Here is a 21,014-nt window from a genome sequence, read left to right as displayed (position 1 = left end):
ACTCTGGGTTTGGAGTTTCAAGAAGCAGGCATATAAGTTATAGGAGAAAGAGTGAAAAAAACTCTTTGTATTGGCCCAAGTGACCTTTCTAGATTCCTCATGTAAGCATGTCACCAGCTGTCATGTGTCATGTTTACTGTCAATAAGCCACTGGCCTGAGCATTTTATATCCATCCATTTAGCCCTTCCGGTCACCCGAGGAGGTAAGAGGATACCATCGTCCTCATTTTCCAGAAGTGGGAACTGAGAAGTGAAGTAACTGACCTAAGCTGTCACCTCGTCAGTGAGATGCTGGGATTCGACTCAGACCCTGTGGCTCCAAGTGGAGCTGTTAGCCAAGTCCTTCCAGTACGGCCAGGCACCAGGACCCGTAGGTGCTTCTGAGGTACATGACACACTTTCTCCCAAAGCTCCCCACAACCACCCCTCATTGGCCCTTGCAGCTGCTGACATCCTGCATTCTCTAAAGCTTCTCTCCAGTCCCACCCGGCATGCTCACCCTCACCCCTGTCTGGGACCTCCCAGAGCATTTCCTGACCCTGCATCCAGCTTCTAACGTCTCTCTGTCACCACAGCTAGCCCCTGCCTCAGCCCCCGCGTTTTCCTCTGAGGTCACCAAAGGCATGGGCTGTATGTACATGGGCGGCAGAAAGAGGAAAAGTCAGCCACTCCATGGCAGAGTTTCATGGCGGAGGGGTCAAGAGTTTGGGCTCTGAGCACAGGCAACAAAAAGGAAAAATAACCTTGATGAACTGGGACTTAATCAAAACAAAAATTCTGTGCTTCAAGAAACCACCACCAAGAAAGTGACATGACAACCCACAGAATGGGAAAGAATATTTGCAAATTGTGTATTAGATAAGGGACTGGTGTCCAGAATATATAAAGAACACTTACAATTCAACAATAAAAATGTAAGTAAGCTGATTAAAAAAATAAGCAAAGGATTTGAATAGACCTGTCTCTAAAACATTTCTTCTGTTATAGACCAAGACACACCACAGGAAGTCATCAATCAGCACATGAAAAGATGCTCAGTATCGTTAGTCATTAAGGAAATGCACACCAAAACCTCAATGAGATGATCATGTCATATCTGCCAGCGTGGCTGTGGTAAGAAATTATAGACAGTAACAAGTGTTGGTGGGGATGTGGAGTCACTGGAACCCTTCTACATTGAGGGTGGGAATGTAGAGCGGGGCACCTGCCTTTGAAAACAGTTTGGCAGTCCTTCAAAATCTTAGATGAGTGGTTTCAGGGGCTGGGGAGAGGGAAAATGGGAAGTGACTGCTAAAAGGGTGCAGAGTCTCTGTTGGAGGCAAGGGAAATATTCTAAGATGAGATGTAGTGGTGATGGTCACACAACTCTGTGAGTATACTAACAACTACTAAATCATAAACTTAAAAAGGTAAATCTTAAGGTATGTGAACTGTATCTCAATAAAGTTACTATTTAAAAAGGGGGGGCACTTGAATGGCTCAGTTGGCTAAGCGTCCGACTCTTGATTTTGGCTCAGGTCACGGTCTCAGAGTGGTGAGATGGAACCTCGTGTTGGGCTCTGCGCTGAGTGGTGAGTCTGTTTCAGATTCTCTCTCCCCTCTCTCTGCCCCTCCCACCTCCCTGCTCTCTCATTCACTCAATAAATAAATACATAAATAACAAAAATAAAAGAGGATTTGAACCCTGAGGTCAACAGACATGGACGTGTGTTATGGTTTGAATGGTTGACTCTCCTACCAAATTCGTATGTTGAAATTCCAACTCCCAAAGATGATGGTATTAGGAGGTGAGACCTTTGGGAGGTGCTGTGGTAATGAGGTTGGGGCCCTCATGAGTGGGATCAGTGCCTTATAAAAGAGACCCCAGAGAGCTCCCTTGCCCCTTCTACTTTGTGAGGACATAGTCAAGAGGGTGCTGGTTATGAACCAGGGGAAGGACACTCACAAGGAGACATGACCACACTGGTGCCTTAATCTTGGACCTTCAGCACCCAGAACTGTGAGAAAGGAATTTCTGGTGTTTATGAGTTACCCAGTCTGGTGTTTGGTTATAGCAGCCTGAACAGATGGAATGTGAATCCTATCTCTTCTGTTCCTAGTTGGATGATCTCCTTGCCTCAAGGTAGACTTTGTAAGTTCAATTGCACAAGGTGGGTGATGTCTGAAAGAGTCTGGCACACATCTTCGTGGCTAAACTCTAGAATTTTCCATTTCCAGGCATCAGTTCTACCCTAGAGTGCTACCTGTTCCCATCCCTGGAGACTCATCTCACCCTAGGAAAGTCTCTTCTTCCTTTCACCTTTCCCTTGGGAGGGCCGGGAAGCCTGTCCAGCTCCAACTACCTTTCCGAGATTCATCCTTGAAGCTCTCACAGAGCATCCCATGGGGCTGCTCTGCCAGGATGGCCCCCCTGGCCTGAGTGGGCCTTCCCAGACAAGTTCTCTGTGGAGGTGAGTGTGCGTGTGTGTGTGTGACAGGGAGAGGTGTGGAATGCAGCGGAAACAACAAAGGAGTCTAGTACACTTGGCATTAAGTACAGACACAGCACAGGAGGAAAGGCCTGCATACCCACCCACTATGGAGAGGATGACAACCACGAAGTCAAAGATGTTCCAGCTGTTGGTGAAGTAATAGTGACGGAGGGCAGCCATCTTGATGATACACTCGCCTGTGAAGATGGCTACAAAGAGCAGGTTGATCTTGGCTAAGATGTTGACTTTCTCGGGGCTCTGGTCATCTGTCTCCACCATCATGGTCACCATGTTCAAGCAGATGAGAAACATGATGGTGACATCGAAGGCCTGCTTAGTCACAATGTCGAACAGGAAGCCCTGGTACTTGTTCTGGAAGGAGGGGCAAAGGATGGGTTCAGCTGGGACCTCAGATAGGCCTATTGATGCCCCTCAGCCCAGACCATCCACTCTGCCTCTCCACCCTCTGGTGAGACCGTTAGGGTGAGAGGAGGTCACGAGGCTGAAACAGCCTGGCTCTCCTGCTTCTAGGCCCAGCTCTCGGGCTCTCTCTTCCCTGAAGTCTTTTCTGAACCTTCAGGAAAGATTTCTCCTATCGGGACCTTCCCTAACACATCATCGTTCACTGTGCTTCTCTTTTTTGCACCCACACACCCACTGTCTGATGGCTCAAGGTCAAATTTAAAGTTCAAGCCTAGTAATTGGTCCTCAGGTTAACAAATTTTCTCCATCCTTTATGAAATTGATTCTGTTTATTCAATTAACTATATTTAAGTGTCTTTAATCGTTAGCCACCTCAGATTATCTGGGGAAAGAGAGAAAACTATAACACACACACACACACACACACACACACACAACTAACATAAACCAAAGCATGGTGAAAAGCTAGGAATTAGATAAAATTGATGAACTGGATTAAAAACCTGGTACAGTCACTTCCTAGCTAGTGATTTGGGTTATGTCACCTAATTACTTTGAGTACTGATCCCCTACCCCCCACTTTTTTGAAGAATGGCTTGGTCAGGCAAGGGAGTCAGTCTCACAGGGGACTGAGTGTCCCTCCTGGCACCACCTGCCAGGGGACTCAGGCTGAGTCCGTCCCCTGAAGGAAGAGGCTGTGAATGGGGGTGGGTAGACAGAGGCTGCCTTGCTCTCACACTCTGGCAGGGGAAGAGGGCGCACTCAGAGGAGAAGGACTCCCATGGGAGGGGGCCCTCCTGGTTGGAACAGCTGCCCATGCCTTCCTCACTTCCTTCAGGAGTCTGAGATGCCTGACAGAGCCCCTCCGTCCCTGCACTGACCCACTGACCGATGGCCCTGGTTGATTTTTTTGGGGGGGGGATTAAATTTTGAAGCAGTTTCATGTTCTTTCATTCTTTTACATTAAATACCATCAGATTAAAAATGCCCAAATAAAAATGTTCATATTAAAATATCACATATCATATTTTAAAGAGTATTGATTTTTCACAGCCCTGTTTTCAACACTTCCTCAGTCTCTGAATAGATCAAATGCATGATAAGTCTTCTTTGTGGTCTTCCTGGCACTTTTTCTAGCCTTTTGGGTCCAAACCCCACTCCTGACATCGGCAAACTGTTTGTGGTACTATAGAGAAAGGATTAAACAAGATGTCAAATCCTGTGTTATTTTCCTTAATACATTCTTGGAGCAACTTTCCCAAACTTTTCAGATTTCCATTTTCTGTAGTGTAAAACTGCTTCCAGTGATATCATCCTATAAAAACTCTATTGATTAATGAATTTGAAAGGTACATATTTAAGAATTTTTACTATTAAGGAAATACACAAATCTGAGTGGACAGTTTGGGCAAGCTCACTTAGGCTTTCATTGGAAAATTCAGTAGTCCTGGGGTTTGGGGTTTCCCAGGCCCCCCCAGCCCAACTCTCCACTCTTGCTGAATCAGAAGCTGGCTCACCAGGGGCCTCGGAATGGGCTTCTGGGGTTTCTTGGAGCCCAGCTTCTTCATGGCGTTGTAGTACTTCTTCTGCTCCTCGGTCATGAAGATGTCCTGGCCCCCTAAGTGCAGAGAGACAGCACCAGACTCATTTTGGGGTTCTGAGGGGCTCTGGCATGGGGCATATAGGGATCTTGCCTCCTTGATTTGGGTGCCTTGGCCAGCCTCCTCCTCACTTCTTCTCCTGGTGGAAAGGAGTATGTCCCTATCCTGCACCAGAGAGTCCTCCCCAAATCTGCTTTTGCAGGGTCCCTGTCTCCCTTTACTCTGAGGCCTCTCTGGCTTTGGGAGGTGCAAATCCAGTCCCCATCCCCCACCCTCTCCTCTGTTCAGCTCAGCCACCCTGGACGTTCTCTCTGCCTAGCTGGTAGCGCTGAAGAGACCCCAGGCCACTGTTTCAATTTTGGACTGGGTGAGTAGTCCCATCCCTCAGCCCAGCTCCTCTCAGGAGCCTCCCGGGTCAGGTAGGCTAGGGCAGGCATGGCATCCCTCCTTTCACTCTTACGGGTTGGGGGGCTGTTATGTCAAGGACACATCCCTCTCCCACCCACTCCAGCAGCATAGGAGGAAGACTGGTTGTCCCCAGCAGGAAGGCAGAATGGGGCCAGGGCCAGAATGGCTCCTCAGTCCCCTGGTACCCAGCCCTCCCCTGCTGGCCCACGGGGAGCAGGTGCTCTACGTATCTTTTTCTTCTGTTGGTTGAAGTTGTCGATGATGACACCGATGAAAAGGTTCAGGGTGAAGAAAGACCCGAAGATAATGAAGATGACGAAGTAGATGTACATGTAGAGGTTGTATTCCCACTGCGGCTGCTCTTCATACTGAGGGGGAGAAGCCAGACACAGGAGTCAGGCTGGCAGGAATGGGGCAGGGCTGCCTGGGAGAGAGGGTGTGTCCGGAGCGAGGGCACCAGCCCAGGGCTGCGTGTCTGTGTCTGTGTATGCAGAGCGGGCCAGGGCGGGCAGGGCCGGAGTTCAGAAGAGTGATGGCTGGGGGCTGACACTGTGATGGGCTAGGGTATAAGGACACAGAAGAAACTTGATCTGCGTCTTTATTCCTTCCACCCGGTCTCTTCTTGGGTAAGACCAAGATTCACGTAAATTACAGTGAAGTTAATTGGAAAGATATTTGAGGATTTGGGGTTCCTTGGGAGATCATGCAACTTTGCCCCAGGGCCTGGCCTGGGCCTTCCAGGGCCTTCTCAACTGCAGGTTGACACAAGACACTGGTCCTTATGGGGTGGGCTGTTGGGTGTGGGCACTGAGGCGCTAGAGGCCAAGCGTTCTGGAGCCTCAGTTGCCTGACTTGGTGGGAGAGGCCAGCATGGTTACCTACCCCTCTGGAGTCCACAGCTGCATACATAATGTCCATCCAGCCTTTAAATGTTGCCTGGAAGGAAAAGACAAGAGTAAGAATCAGTGAACTTGCATCTATTGAGCTATGAGGGGCTCTTGTCCGGACAGATGAGGTCAGGCAACAGCTTCCTACGAGAAGCAAGCATCGTGCCCTGGCCCTTTGGCCAGGTCCACACATGGCTATGTGGTCAGGAAAAGGCCTTGTTCAGGGCTGGAGGCGGAGGGGAGGCTGGCTGAGCTCATACCGTAAGGAGGCTGTGGAGTGGGTTAAGAAGTTTCTTGAAGTTGGCTAGGAGATTGAGAAGGCCTGAAGGAGGTCTGCCTATCAGATCTACCTTCATTCCAGATTCTAAAACGATGCAGTCCTACAGCAGATGTCAGCGACAGAGCGGTAGATCCCTGTCCCGACCTGGTCCCCTCTGTCGTGCACCTCAGAGCAGCCTGTGGCTTCTGCTCTGTGGCCTCTCAGGATGGCCCTGAAGCATGCCCACCTCCTCTCATACTTAAGGGGGGTCCTTTTGCCAGTGGTGTGTTGGTAAGTGGCTAACAAATGGTTTTCCAGAAGAGAACAAAGCCCTGATTGTTGTGTTTGCCAGTTTTTCTGGGTAAACACTTCCACCATGGTCAGTTTCAAGTTACCAACAGGCTGTTACTGAACACAGATGTGGGAAGAGACACATAGGAGTGGGGCTTTGTGGTCTCCACTGTATGGTTACAGCACATATGATCAACCTCAGGGGCATACATGATAATAGGTGGTAATAGTGAATTTTGTTTTAAATTTTATTTTTTAAAGTAATCTCTACACCCAACATGGGGCTTGAACCTACCATCCTGAGGTCAATAGTGGCATGCTCCTCTGACTGAGCTGGCCAGCCACCCTGTGATTTTGTTTTAATATCACTTAATGAATTATAAGTTTATAACATCTGATTTTTAACCATGGCTTGCAAAATATCTGAAAATGCAACAATCAGCTCCCATGAGCCCACACAAGACTGCTGCCCCAAGGCAGCAGAGGAGGCGGCCAGATGCCACAGGGTTCTGGTGTTGGCTGCGCCATCCGCCCCAGCCTGGGCTGCTATGAAGATTGTGGAAGAACTTGAGAGACATGCTTGGTGGTGAGGCTGACCATCCAGGGGGTCTCACCTTTGTCCTCGGCAAAAGCCAATCCTGCCCCAAGCCTCCTTTCAGGGTACAACTGTCCATACAAACTTTCATGTCTGAGAGTTCTTCGGACACAGGCAGGGCAGATGGGGAAACTGAGGCTGCCCCAGAGCAGGCAAGCTACTTCAGCTCCCCGTGCCAGGAAGCCCTGTCTGGTGCAGAGAGGGCTGGGTATGCTCTGGAAACCAGCTGCTGGAGAGCACCCAAGGTGACGAGATGCTTGTCATCTCGTAACAGAAGGCTGGAGTCACTGTGTGGCTAATAGTTCAGTCTCTGTGTGTCTCTGGTCTTTGATTTTTAACCTGTGTCATCACACTGCCAAATTGGTAGCGTGAGGCTGTCAACTTGGCCACTGGCTGGGGAGCTGGGTCTGCCTCAGTGCTGAACCCCCATGCCATGCTTCTTAGAGAATGTGGCACCTGTTCTAGAATGGAAAATCCAGGGACTTGCCAAGGAGCCAAAAAGTCCTAGAGTTTCCTTAGCTTCCTTTGGGCAGAGTGACCCTATTGTGAGGACCCAGAGGGGACCCACTGTCCCCCTCCTGCCCACACTGTGGGTGAAGGAGCCTGTTGCTGGACAGCCAGTGGGAGGAAGGAAGTCTCTCCCCTCTAGGACTTACCACCTGCAGAAGGGCCAGGTACCCGGCCCCCACGTTGTCAAAGTTGACTTTCACCTTGGTCCAGTACAGTTCACCAGTCACGTTGAAAGACTCACAGTCGCTCTTGTTGTTCACAATGGTGTAGTTCAAAGGTAGGTCTCCCTCAGTCTGGTTGATGCATCTCCCAAACTTCCCCGCGAAGAGGTTCACGCCCATGATGCTGAAGATGAGCCAGAAGATGAGGCAGACGAGGAGGACATTCATGATGGATGGGATGGCGCCCACCAAGGCATTGACCACGACCTCAAGTGGACAGAGAAGAGGCTCTGTTCCTGGGAGTGCCCAGAGCATATGCCCTTTTCAAGATGCGCCTACCTATGCCCCTACTTCCCCCACTTAACTCCACCCTGCGTGGAAGCCCTGATGGGGAATAAAAGGAGAGATGATGGGGGGTTGGTGGGGGGGGGGGTAGAGAACACACACACACTTTTTGTTGTTTTTGCACACTAATGTCTGCTGCAACTCCGGAAACTCTGCCTTTCCCTTCTGGTCCTCCTGCCCTGAATTCATGACCTTCACACTGAATTTTCAACAGGGTCTCTCTAGTTAAGTATGCCAGCAGTTTGATGGGAAAGGGCCTCCAGAGACACAACTTTGAGCTAAGTTTCTGGTTTATTTTAAGGTTGCTGTTACTAGGAAGGATGGGTGTTCTCCATAAAGGATGCCCCGGGGACCTCTGTGAGGCATGTCTGGTGGGGGCATTGGCAGTTCTCCAACACTGTGGTGAGAGCCCAGCTGAGAGGGCGGAGGTGGTGGTGGTCTGGTGTGGGCCCTCCCTGGGCCTCTGCCTTCCCGTGAGCAGCTCTCTGACCCCGTGGAGCCCTGGTGTTGGTCTTGTCATCGAAATTCAGAGCAACCCAGGGAGGCTTCCTTGGCAAAGGCATACAGTGGGCTCTGCTCCCCTGAGGGCCAAGTGTCCAACCATCCTGGAGCCAGGAAGGTGTTTGACTGGAAGTGACGCTGGTGTGGGGCCATATGGTGAGCATGGGGCTGGGACGGGTGATGCGGACACGTGCAGGTGAGGAGGGTTCCCTTGTCCCCAGCAGGCATGATGAACAGGGTGGAAACCATGGAGGTGGCTCATGGCCGACAGCCCCAGCAGAGGCACTCAAGGCTACTCCCATCTCCTCCACAGCCCTTGGGAATCAAATGCCCTTAATCCCAAGAGACATTGAACTTGGGGTGGGATGATTCACTTGTGAATGCTTTCGCACCAGGAATAAGTGACCTGTTTCCCTCATAGGGGTGTGGGCAAAGTTTGAAACCATCAACAAAATGGGGGCTGTGGGATGGAGCCTGCTGGGTCAGCAAGAGACACAGAGGTGTGGCTGATGAAGCCGCAGCAGAACTGCGCAGGTTTTGTAAAAAAACAAAAAACACATGTGCACACAAATGCACACACATGTTTGTTTTCTTGCTATGTATTATGGGGTAATGTTTTTTCTTGGTGAGGTTTTTATTTAATTTTATTTTTAAAAGATTTTATTTATTTACTTGACACAGAGAGAGAGAGAGAGAGCACAGCAAGGGGGAGTGGGAGAGGGTGAGGGCGAGGCAGGCTCTCTGCTGAGCAGGGTGCCTATGTGGGGCTTGATCCCAGGACCCTGGGATCATGACCTGAGCTGAAGGCAGAGGTTTAACCAACTGAGCCACCCAGGCGCCTTGGTGGGGCCTTTAAAGTTGTCTTATATGCACATATTCTTTGGTGAAATTTGATGACTTAAAAAATGCATAGGGCTCTGCACTTAGAGATCAGTGTGAAAGAGTTTGCTAAGTAAATGCCAACTGCTGTGTGATGGTGAGGGTAGAGCCGCTCCCTCCTTGTTTCCTTCACCTTGACTGGCACAGCCGTGCTGCCCATGGCAGACCAAGAAGACAGCCTGTGTCTGCCAGGAGGAGGGCACACAGGCGGGCCCGTGGAGGCAGAGCACACACACAGATGGCCCCCCGCCCCAGAGCGGAAGCAGGAGGTGGCAGGCCTAGGGGGAGGGGTCTCACCACTCTCCACCCTTTGGGTGCCTGTGAGCCCAGCAGCACTCCTCCTAGAGATTTGGCACCCTGTCCCTACAGGCTGGGGGGCCACAGTCCCAGCTTTGGGCTGGGCTTCTCGGTCAGCCAGTGGACCTGGGTTGTCTCAGTGGAGTCACCTCCCACTGCCCTGGCAGGAAGGCAGTCACCCTCCCTTACCCTCATGCCCTCAAACCGTGACAGGGCTCGCAGGGGTCGGAGCGCACGCAAGGTCCGCAGCGATTTGATGGGGCCCATCTCGGCAAAGCCCAGGGTGTTGGCTACCAGGCTGATCAGGGAGACCTGTGGGAGGTAAGGTGGGCATGAATGCCGTGGGGACAGCTCTAGAGACGGGTGGTGGGTCTCCCAGCCCACCTAAAGCAAGGCCAGTGTGAAGAGCCAGCAGGCTTTCCCCATGTCTAGTCTGTGCTATTTCCAGTGGCATCATCTTTGTGGCCGCCACGCACTGGGCTGGCCTTCCTGGGCCAAGGAGCCTGGGGGTGAGACTAGTGTGTCCCAGCTTTCAGATCTTTGCTGAGAGCGAGCTTGCTCTGTGCACTCACTAACCCGTGGACTTGGGATGCATTCTTCCTGTTCTATGGATAGAAACCTGAATTCCCAAGCCAGCCACTGCACGGAGGAGCTGGCACACAAAGCCTGGGCTTTTGGTCCCCACCGACCCTCCTTCGAGTCAGATTCTTGGGCCTCCCCAGCCTTTCCCCAAAGAAGTCTCTTCTTGGTAAGGAAGGATGGGCCTCGGCTGACTGTGAGTGGACAGACAATCCTGGGGCTCTCCCCCAAAGCCGGACTTTGCAACATCAGACATCTTGGAAGGTGGGACACGCGAGCAGGGACTCTGCGGCCCAGCGACCAGCTCTGGCCAGTCTGTCCCCTCGTTCCCAGCAGTTTGCCCCCATTGTCTGTGCCCCTGAAGCTTGTGCACCTGCCCCACACAGAGCCCTTCCGTCTCAGCTGAGGGCCACTCCATCCTTCCAGCTGCTCCGGCCACAAGCCTTGGCGTTATCCCTGCCTCCTCTCTGTCTCTCACACCCTCCGCCCACCCCGGCAGGATTTCCTGTTGGCTCTGCCTTCAAAATACATCAGAAGTCCAAATACTTCTCACCACTGCCACTGCCACCATCCTGGCCAGGCCACTGTCCTCTCTCCCCTGGACAGCCGCCACGGCCTCCTGACTCTTATGCCTGCCACTGTGGGTGCCCCACCCCCACCCCCTGGACTCCTCCAGTAAGAGGAGTCACTTCATGCCACTCTCATGCTTGGAGTGTCGCAGTGCCTTCCCACTTCATTCTAAATAAAAGTCCATGGTTTTCTATGGTGGCGCCCTGCTCTGCCCCTTGCCATTCCAACCTCATCTGCTGCTCTTCCTTTCCCCACTGACTCTGCTCCAGCCACTTGGCCTCCTTGCAGTTCCTCAAGTATGCCAGGCATGCCCCACCACAGGACCTTTGCACTGCTGTTCCAATCTCTGTGTGGAAGGTTCTGCCTGGCTAACCCCAGCTTCCTTCACATTTGCTCCAGTGTCATCTCAGTGAACCCAACCTGGTCAGCCTATTTAAAGTTGTCATCTATACCCTCCCCTTGCTGGCGTCCTGGCCCTCTTAATCCCCTTTCGTTCTCCGCATCTTATTTCTCCCTGGTACATGTCAGCTTCTGAGTGTAAAGCTGGCTTACTGGGTACGTTTATTGTTTGTGGTTGCCTTCCTCTATGTAAGCAGAGGTTTTAGTCTATTTTGGTCCCCGAGATCCCCAGCACTTACGATAGTAGATACCCAATAATATTTATTGAAAAAAAAAAAAAAAAAAGCAGGGATTGATTCTGGAAATAGCCTTTTCCAGACCCTGGGGCCTGAAGATGGCATTTCCCGTGAAGTGAGGGGGCAGCACGGCCCTCATCAGGAAAGCTGGATTCCAGCCTCCACTTCCTTCTCCTCGACCTTGGGCAAGGCCCCTCTCTGCTGAGAGCTTCAGTTTCCTTGTCCACAGCTCACTCTCCAGTTCTGGGACTGGACGGGAAGCACTGGACAATCCCTTTTGCCCAGCCTCAGTCCTGAGTTCCTCAAGGGGGTGTCTTGGGGGGCTTTCCCAGAGTCCTTGCAAACTGTCCCCTGCCTTCCCTGAGGAGAGTCGTTCAGCAGGCCCCACTTCCCAAGAAGCTGCTGGGTGAGGAGCCTCAGGGCAGAGCTGCCAGGATCCCGGGCCCTCTTACAGCCCCAGGGCAGGAGGCTTCTGGGTCCTCTCCTTCCTCTCAGGGAGGCTCTGAGGACCCCAGGCTAGAAGGGCAGCTAGACTTCCCTCCTGCTCTCTCTGTCCTCCTAGAACCCCTCCCCCCAACATTAGCATCCTCTCAGTCACTGGGGTGATAGAAAGAGGCTTGAACCAGAAGCCCAAGGATCTGGATCTGTGTCTCTACACACTAGCCCAAGGAGCCTCTCCTGCTATGGCCACCCATGGGCTGACCTCCCACCTGGGCTGAACCCCTCCTCCCTTTAGCCTCTGAGTGGGATGTGGGGGCTGAACAGACGCTTGGGCCTCTTGTGCAACCATGGGAAGGACAGCCCCTGCTGGTGGGCAGAGCCTGAGGCCAAGCCCGTGTGCCCTCTGGAAAGCCTTCTGGGTCTGCAGATGCTGACCCACGTTCCATTCCACAGGACCCTCCACCACCAGACGGTGAGCCTCACCGGAGCCCTCCATCTCTGCCTGTTCCCTCTGCCCTCAGGCCACTCCACACTCGGGTCTCATTTTCCCCTCCGGTTATTCTCCCACTCACCTGTGCTCAGGAGCCCTGTGGGGCCCTGCGCTCACCCTGCTTGGTACCCAGCAGTGTCCTGGGGCCTGGGTGGCTGTGGGGCAGAGGCCTCCCATTCTATCTGCCAACTGGGTGCTCAGAGGAAATGCCACCTCCTGTCCTAGACCCTCCCTGGACAGGCAGAAAAGCTGTGCCAGCTACCCAGTTGTCCAGGGCAGCAATCCAGAGCCCCTTAGTCACAGGTGACCACACCCCTCTCTCACCTTCCCCCAGCGGTACCTTCTCCCTGAGCCCAGAAGATCCTGCCCCTCCCTGCCCAGAATCCCTTCACCAGCCTTGTCCCCTCTGGCCTTTGGCTCCCTCTCTCCTCTGCACAGACAGTCTCCTACCATGTGGGGACACAGAGGTTCTTAACTGGCCACCTGTCTAGGGGGCCTGATAGACACTTCATGACACACATGGGCAGTGCTGGGATACAGGCTAGTCTGCTCCCTGACTTCTGGCCATCCTGAGGGGGCGGTGTGTGTGGCGGGGGAGGGGAGCACTCCTGCTTGGACTGCTCCTCACTTTCCCCTGTAGTGAGTCACGTCTCCCCAGAAGCCTAGGTCTCCCCCTGCTCCTCTGTCTCTCCAATTTGGGGTTCTGATGGCCACACCCAGGTTCCTATCCCTCCCAGCCGGGGAACCTTATGGCCAGGTCCTGGGGCTCTCCTGTGACCTCAGATGGCAGCCTCCCTCCCCTCTGCATGCTCTGTGGCCCAGCTGAGTGCCTCACGTCAGCCTGCTGACTCCCACCTGCCCTGTCCCTCCGTCCTCCAGTCCCTCTGCTTCAGCTCCTTCCTGCCCTGGCAGCCGGTCTCCCCACCCCTCCCCGTTTCTGGGCCACACTCACATCCACAATGAGGAAGTCCAGCCAGCACCAGGCGTTGGTGAAGTACTTCTTAAAGCCATAGGCCACCCACTTGAGCAGCATCTCCAGCACAAAGACGTAGGTGAACATCTTGTCGGCATACTCGAGCAGAACCTTGATGGTCTTCCGCTCCTCCAGGTAGATGTCCTCAAAGGCCTACAGATCAGGCCAGACAAGGGGGACATGACGTTCCAACCACCACCCATCCCACCCTTCAGAGACTTCATCTCTAACAGGAGGTGCTGCCCAGGAGGGCAGGAGCAGACTCCCTTGTGGAGGGGCCCCTTAGAGGTCACACTGGACTAGAACAGCATTGCTCTCCTGGCTCATGAAATGATCTCACACGGTATGAGGACAACAAAGCACAGTGTGTGGTGAGAACGCTTCATGCTGGAGAGTGAGGCTCAGTTCTGAGCTAGTGCATCTCTCGAAAACGTGCTGATTTCCTGGGTTAACACGGAGGCTGTGTGTAGGAGCAGCTCAGGGCTTCCTGCTGCAAACCCCACCAACCCTCCTTTTGTTGCCATTTTGCTATGTGCTTGATGCAGCTACCTACTTTTCATAGGACACAAAATTGGTGTCCAGTGATAACAATCATTAAAAGTCCCCTTTACAATGTGTTTATGGAAACACACAAAAACCAGGGAGAGCTAATCGAAAGCAAAATCTCCAGTAAATGCTAGCAAAGACAGTTTGTCTTACTAGCATTACTAAGAACAAGACCAGGTATCCTGGGGAGCCCAAAGCTCCTGCAACCCTCAGAATCCAGGAGTCAAGAGTTTCTAAGATGCTGGCAGGTGTCTTTCTCCACCTCGTTTCTGCCTCAACCTGAATTCCTGAGCCAACGGAGGAACTTTGCCGGTTCCCAAGTGCCCTCTGGTACCTCCTATCCTGATCTGTACCTGGGCCTCTCAAGCCACCTCTCCCCCCACACAGTGTGCTTGGAGACTCCCTGGCTAGGTAACTGAACACGTCACCAGGGGCCCAGGGGAGTCACCTCTGCTTGTCACTATGGGCCTCCCTGCCAGCCTGCAGGGCCCGCATGAGCCAGTGGCCCAGGTGGTCCATGCCGTCAGCCCTGACGTGCACTACCCAGGGATATGTGTGGCTAATCAGTTAGTGTAGACAGCATGGCAGGATAATTCAGATTCCTAAAATGGACTCTGGGAGTTGTTCAAGACAAAAAGTAGGTGGGTTTTTTTTCCTCCTTATAAAAATGAGTGCACAAAAAATTAAATATAGACATTATAAAAAAGAACAGAGTGCAGCTCTGATTTCATGACATTATAGTAACCACTGCTAATAGTTAGGGCAAAACTCTTTCTGACACTATGTGTATATACAAGGACACAGTTTCCTAAGATAAACTATTTTGCTTTAAAGTTTTTTTTCCATTAAACAATCTTTTGAGTGTTTATTTACTCTCTAATGTGAACACATGTGATATGTAGTATTCTTTTAAAAGGCTGCCTAATATTTTATTTGCATATACCCTTGGGTTTTTAGCCCAAACTCCTATTAACGAACATTTCATTTGTTTCCGATTTCTCACTAGTAGAAACAACACTGCAGGGACGCCTGGGTGGCTCAGTTGGTTAAGCAGATGCCTTGGGCTCAGGTCATGATCCCAGCGTCCTGGGATCGAGTCCCGCATCCGGCTCCTTGCTCCACAGGGAGCCTGCTTCTCCCTCTGACTCTGCCTTCCACTCTATCTGCCTGTGCTCGCCCTGGCTCGCTCGCTCTCTGACAAATAAATAAATTAAAAAAAAAAAAAAAAAAAGAAACAACACTGCAGTGAGCAGTGTGTCTGATTATCTGTTCGGGATAAATTTCTAGAACTGTGATGCTGGGTCAAGGGTGTAGTTTGGGTACAGATTGGGAATAGGATTTCCGGCTGGGGACACCGACAGACACTCCCTCCAGAGTGCACCAAGTTGGCTCTTTCCTCACCACTCCCCTGACTGTGGTGGGGTTTCTCCTTTGTCACTCTTCTCAGGCTAAAGAATGAAAGTTGTATTTTCTTACATTTTAATTATTTTATTGCTAGTAATGCTGACATCATTGCTTTGGATATCTGCAGTATCCCTTTTGCAAACTGCCTGTGTCTCTTCATCTAATTTTTTTTTTTTTACATGAGTATCTGGTTTAATCAGAAATGTTAACAGTTTTATACACTCCATCCCAGTTGTGTGCCTTTAAATCTAGTTTACTTTTCCCACCGATTGATGAATGGACAAAGAAGATGTGGGATGTATGTGCAATGGAGTATTACTCAGTCATCAAAAAGAACAAAATCTTGCCATTTGCCACGATGTGGACAGAGCTAGAGAGTATTATGCTAAGTGAAATGTCAGTCAGAGAAAGATAAATACCATAAAATTTCACTCATTTGTGGAATTTAAGAAACAAAACAGATAAACATGGGGGGGGGGAGAGGTAAACCAGGAAATGGGCTCTTTTTGATAGAGAACTAACTGAGGGTTGATGGAGGGAGGTGGGCAGGGGATGGGCTTAATAGGTGAATGGGTATGAAGGTGGGGGTGTGTCAAGCACTGGGTGTTGTATGTAAGCGATGAATCACTAACGTCTACTCTGGAAACTAATATTACAGTGTGTATTAACTAACTGGAATTTAAACAAAAACTTGAGGGGCACCTGGGTGGCTCAGTGGGTTAAGCTCTGCCTTCGGCTCAGGTCATGATCTCAGGGTCCTGGAATAAAGCCCCACATCAGGCTCTCTGCTCAGTGGGGAGCCTGCTTCCCCCCTCTCTCTGCCTGCCTCTCTGCCTACTTGTGATCTCTCTCTGTCAAATAAATAAATAAAATCTTAAAATAAAATAAAAAATTGGAAAAGAAAACAAATTAAATAAATTCAACCTACTAAAAAAAATCTTGTTTACTTTTGTTTACCATACTGGATGTTCACACTTTATTTTCATTTGTTATTATATCATTTAATAGAATTACATCATTTATTATCATTTTCACCTAGTAAAACTTTCAGTGTCATGTTAAGAAAGCCCTTACCTAGTCTAAGGCTAGAGGGAAAAAATGACGCTTCTTTTCTTCTTTTTAGCCTTTTGAACTTTCATTATTTTATATCACAGTTTTAAAAATCCGATATATTTTGGTGAATAGCAAATATCCATTTTATTTTTTTTTCAGAGTAGCTTTCACCATTACAACACTTTATTAATGGATTAGAAGTCAACTTTACCATATAAAATACATTTTTATACTTACTTAAGCCCACTGGACCTCTCTGTGTGCTTTTATTGCTCTCTGTCTGTTCCTGAATTAGTATGAATTCTCCTGGCTGTTTTTAGTAATTTTCAAGATAAAATTAGCAATGTTTTGTCAAATTCCCTTTAAAAATGTTGCAATTTTATTGTTATTGCACTGAAATTATTAACTGCATTAGGACCTAATATGGAGTTCCCATACCCAAGACCAGAGTGTATTTATAGTATACTTATTGGTCTGTCTTCTTTTACAGTGCTTAGCAAAGTTTTAGAGTTTTCTGCATGTACCTCTTACAACATCTCATGTCATATTTATTCCTTGTTATTTTGTGCTTACAATTGCACTGGCTAGTACTTCAAGATTATTATTCAATAATGGAACTACAGCTAAAATGTAGTTAAAGCAACCTTTTCTTACTCATGACTTTCATAAAAATGTTTCAAGTGCTTTACTACTAATGATATAATAGAAGTTAATTTGAACAAATTTTTCACTAAGGAAATATATTTAATTTCTACTCTTACTGGAGTTTTAAAAATCAGGTATGCATTGAGATAATTATATTTTTAAATCTCTGTCCTATTCATATACATAGATATCCTAGTATGGCACTATTCTCCCATTTTAGAATATACCTGGTATGACTTATTTAATTTTTAAAGTATATTGCTGGTTCTTATCTGCATGTATTTCAGATATTTGCAACACTATTCATAAGTATGGTGTATGAAAACTAATCCATGGTTTTCCCGTTGTTATACCTGAGGTTTTAAAAATCAGCATTATTTAGCTTGTATAAAAAGGATGTGCAGACTTTCCATCTTTCCTCATACACTACAACATTTTAAACAGGACTGGAATTATTTTCTTCCTTGGGAATGCAAAAGAACCCATCCTTGGAGATGTGAGAGATCAGAATTAGCTACTGGTGTATCTATTTTATTAACTTTTCAAGGCATCAGCTTTGGAATTTCATATCAGTTTTATTATTTATTTTTAATTGGTTAACTTGTTTTTTAAATTTTATTATTTTCTTATTGTCCTTAAGAATATTTTGTTGCTACATCTGTCCCCCCCAGGTAGGCTCCATATCCAGTGTGGAACCCAACATGGCACCCTGAACTCATGACCCTGAGATCAAGACTTGAGTTGAGATCAAGAATGGGATGTTTAACTGACTGAGCCACCCAGGCGCCCCTATGTATTTTCCCCTTATTACAGCTTTGGCTGCATTCTACAAGCGGTGCTTTCAATATTATTATTTTCTAGTTTTTTATTCCCCAGCCAGTTTTTTTTTCTCTACTTCTAATTTTCCTTTCTTATTTTTCTAGATCTTAAGTGGACAGAATTGGTTGAATCATAATCTTTGACTTACAAACACTGTCATCTTTGGCCCATGAGTAGCCTTTGTATTTTATTTATTTGCTTACTTTTTAATATAACGAGCACCCATGAATGTACCATCCAACTATTTTCTGTTTGATCCACAGTTTAAGAATGACTTTTACAATTCTAAGGATTGTTTTTGTTGTTGTTTTTTAGTCTTTCTATTTTTGCTACATCTAGCAGTTTCCTTATCTGTAAGACAGACTTAATAACAGACTCATTTCTTAGAGTTATTATGAGAATCAAATGGATTAATCTTTGTAAAATGCTTATGACAGGATCTGGCACATAGTGGGTGCTATTTAAATGTTATTGTTTTTATTATTAGGCTAGATCAACCTTGTTAACTACATATATATACATAATTTAGTTCTCTCATAGTCTTGTTCTTTTTATGTGATTTGTCAGGAACTAGTAAAAGTGTGGTTAAATCTCCCTGTATTATTGCATCACTGCCACTTTTTTCTTTTTCTTTTTTTTTCTAATAGTTCTTGTTTGATATAAGTGTTATGCAATCCCAAGCAAAAATATATTCATAATAGTTTATTTACTTTTAAAAATTTATTTATTTGAGAGAGTGAGCAAGAGCACAGAGGGAGAAGGAGAGGGAGAAGCAGACTCCTCTGCTGAGTGACGTAGGTGCCCCAGTAGTTTTATTTTTGTTATAGCTGTGACCTGCTTTGTTTTATCTCACATTTTTTACATTGAATTCAACCTTGCTTAGTATTAACAGACACAAACACTCTGATTTTTGTCATGATTGCATTTGCCTGATAAATCTTATTATTTTACTTTTACTATTTCTGAGTGACAGTGTTTTGGTTTGTCATTTAAGAGTACATAGGTGAAGTCTTTGTTTTTGTTTTTTAAAATCCATTCAGATTCCTTTCCTTTTTTAAAAGATGAATTTTATCCAGTTATCATTATTATTAAAACGTATTTGCTTTTCCCTCTGCCACCATATTTTTTGTTTCCTGGTTTAATGTCGCCTTGTTCCTTCTTTTTTCTCCTATCTTCTGCTGTAAGAGCTCTGTTTTCTTTAAAAGAAAATTCCCTTCAACAATTTGGAAGGGATATATAGTTTGCTTTCTGTTAACCGAGTTTATAACTTTAAATAACACACTCAGACTTCTTTTTCTCAATATATCATCGACGTGTTTTTTTTTAAAGCTGTGCTTGGCTGTCTACCCTGATTAGATTCACCATTTGCTTGCCAAAACTCCTCCTCACTTATGCCAGGCTGAGTTTTTCCTCCACAGCCCAGACTACATGGCTCTGGCTGCCCTTGTTTGTGGCTATTTAAAAACAAAACTCGTTAACATATTGTCAAATCATCCTTCTCTGAAGCCTACAGAGATTTGGCTCTAGCTGCCAATGGTAAAACATGCGGCCTGTAAGTCAGGTCTCTAGGCCCACTCTGGAACAGGGGAGGGGAGTACAGGATGGCACGAGAGGCCCAGAGATACAGGGGTGACTGCCATGGCACTTCCCCATGACCTAAGCTCAGGAGGTGGCACAGAGTGGAGGCACATAGCCTTGGGTCAAAGTGCCCTTCGCTCTTGCTCTGGGGTTCAAAGCATTTCCTGTCAATTGCTCAAACATGGGGTTCTCACCTCCCCAACGATATCAAGTGCTTGCTCCCCTGGGTCAGGAAAGTGATTATCTCCTCTGTCTTCTTGACTACCCATCTCCCCGTTCACCAGCATCTTCTAGAACCCTCTCCAGTGCCATCCCATCTCCTCCTAAATGGACTCTGAGAGATCAGAATAGGGTGCTTGGGAACCACATAGGGCATTCCAGGAGGGCCTCCCTGCTACTCTTGGTCTCAGCAAACCTCCTTGTCCTGCATAGCCCAGCTTCACCTGCTATCTCCAGAAAGTCTTCCTGATTGCTCCAGTTCCCCTGACCTCCCAGTCATTTATTCTTTTTCAATGTTTTCTCACGAGCTGATCTCTGACTACCTCAAACCTACTGAATCTGGTTTCCCCAGCTAGACTCTCAGCCAGTGAGGTCGGGGCTGGTGTCTCTTCCTCCTGTTGTTGCTCCCCACGGCTCAAAGGACTAGATAGAAGGAAAACTTAGAAGAGACCTATTGAACAAGTGGAAGGTCAAGACAAAGGACTCCTGAATCTGACTGCCACATCCGCTGCTTGCAAGTGGTGGGACCTTAGGCAGGTTATGTAATGTTTCTGCAAAGGGTTGTTGTTGGGATCAAATGTGACAATGTGTAAACTACACAGCCCTGCCTCTAACCCTGGAACAGCTGGAATGAAGGGAGCTACCAGTGGAATCTCAGGCAGCATCGTTAACTGCACTGAAATGGCCTAACGGTGCAAGGTGCAGGTGGGTGTGTCCCCAGCACTTGGCGGAGGGAGGCTGGTGACCTGTGACCTATGACCTATGCCAGCTGTGAAATGGGGCCAATCATTCCCCTCTGGCAGGACCCAGGGTTCTGGCCAGATGACCTCCGTGAGCCCTTCTGGCTCTGACTTCCGTTCCTGCTGTGGCGATGGGAATTTGTGAGCTGACTCCCGTGCCAGGGGCCGGGGGAAGCCCATCTACAGCAGAGGCTCTGCCCCAGTTTCTGGCCTAGCTCCCAGTGGCAGACTACCCTTCCTGCCCTCCCCGCTCCACCATCCCTCTCTGCACAACCCTGCAGCCCCAGGAGGGTACCAGGGCTCCGCTGCTGAGCAGGATCATGAAGATGATGAACGTCTCAAACCAGCTGTGCTCCACGATGCGGTAGCAGGTCTTGCGCAGTCGCCACCAGACCTTCCCGGGGCCCTGCGTGGTGTCCACGGTGCAGCAAGGACAGCGCCTGACGCAGCCTGTGGAGGGGAGGGAAGGAAGGGTCAGGCCCAATCCGGGGCCTGCAGATGCCCACCCCTCGGAAGGGGTGACTGAGAGAACGAGGTTATCACGTGGAGTAGTGAACAGGGTGACGTGATAGGCAGGTGTGATGGGACAGCAGGGAGCACTGCAGTGCTGTCCTCAGGGACCCATGCTCAGCAAGAGCTCTGTGGAAAGGCCGGATGGACTAGGCATCCAGTGAGTGGGTAAAGGGCCTGGCAG

The 21,014-nt window shown here is 48.8% G+C and overlaps 1 protein-coding gene across 1 annotated transcript in view; it reads right to left on the bottom strand.

Annotated features, from left to right (window-relative positions):
* SCN5A (sodium voltage-gated channel alpha subunit 5) overlaps positions 1 to 21,014 on the bottom strand; it is a 91,000-nt gene that overhangs the window by 3,030 nt on the left and 66,956 nt on the right. The window contains exons 20-27 of the mRNA XM_059390533.1: positions 20,616 to 20,770; positions 13,296 to 13,469; positions 9,818 to 9,940; positions 7,592 to 7,873; positions 5,786 to 5,839; positions 5,134 to 5,271; positions 4,412 to 4,516; positions 2,573 to 2,843 (exon numbers count right to left, since the gene is read on the bottom strand). Coding sequence (XP_059246516.1) covers positions 2,573 to 2,843; positions 4,412 to 4,516; positions 5,134 to 5,271; positions 5,786 to 5,839; positions 7,592 to 7,873; positions 9,818 to 9,940; positions 13,296 to 13,469; positions 20,616 to 20,770 — 1,302 coding nt within the window. The remainder of the gene's footprint in view (positions 1 to 2,572; positions 2,844 to 4,411; positions 4,517 to 5,133; positions 5,272 to 5,785; positions 5,840 to 7,591; positions 7,874 to 9,817; positions 9,941 to 13,295; positions 13,470 to 20,615; positions 20,771 to 21,014) is intronic.

Source organism: Mustela nigripes, chromosome 2 (genome assembly GCF_022355385.1).
Source record: "Mustela nigripes isolate SB6536 chromosome 2, MUSNIG.SB6536, whole genome shotgun sequence".
Taxonomy (NCBI): domain Eukaryota; kingdom Metazoa; phylum Chordata; class Mammalia; order Carnivora; family Mustelidae; genus Mustela; species Mustela nigripes.
Note: the sequence above shows the minus strand (reverse complement) of the source record. Positions and strands in the feature narration are given on the sequence as shown.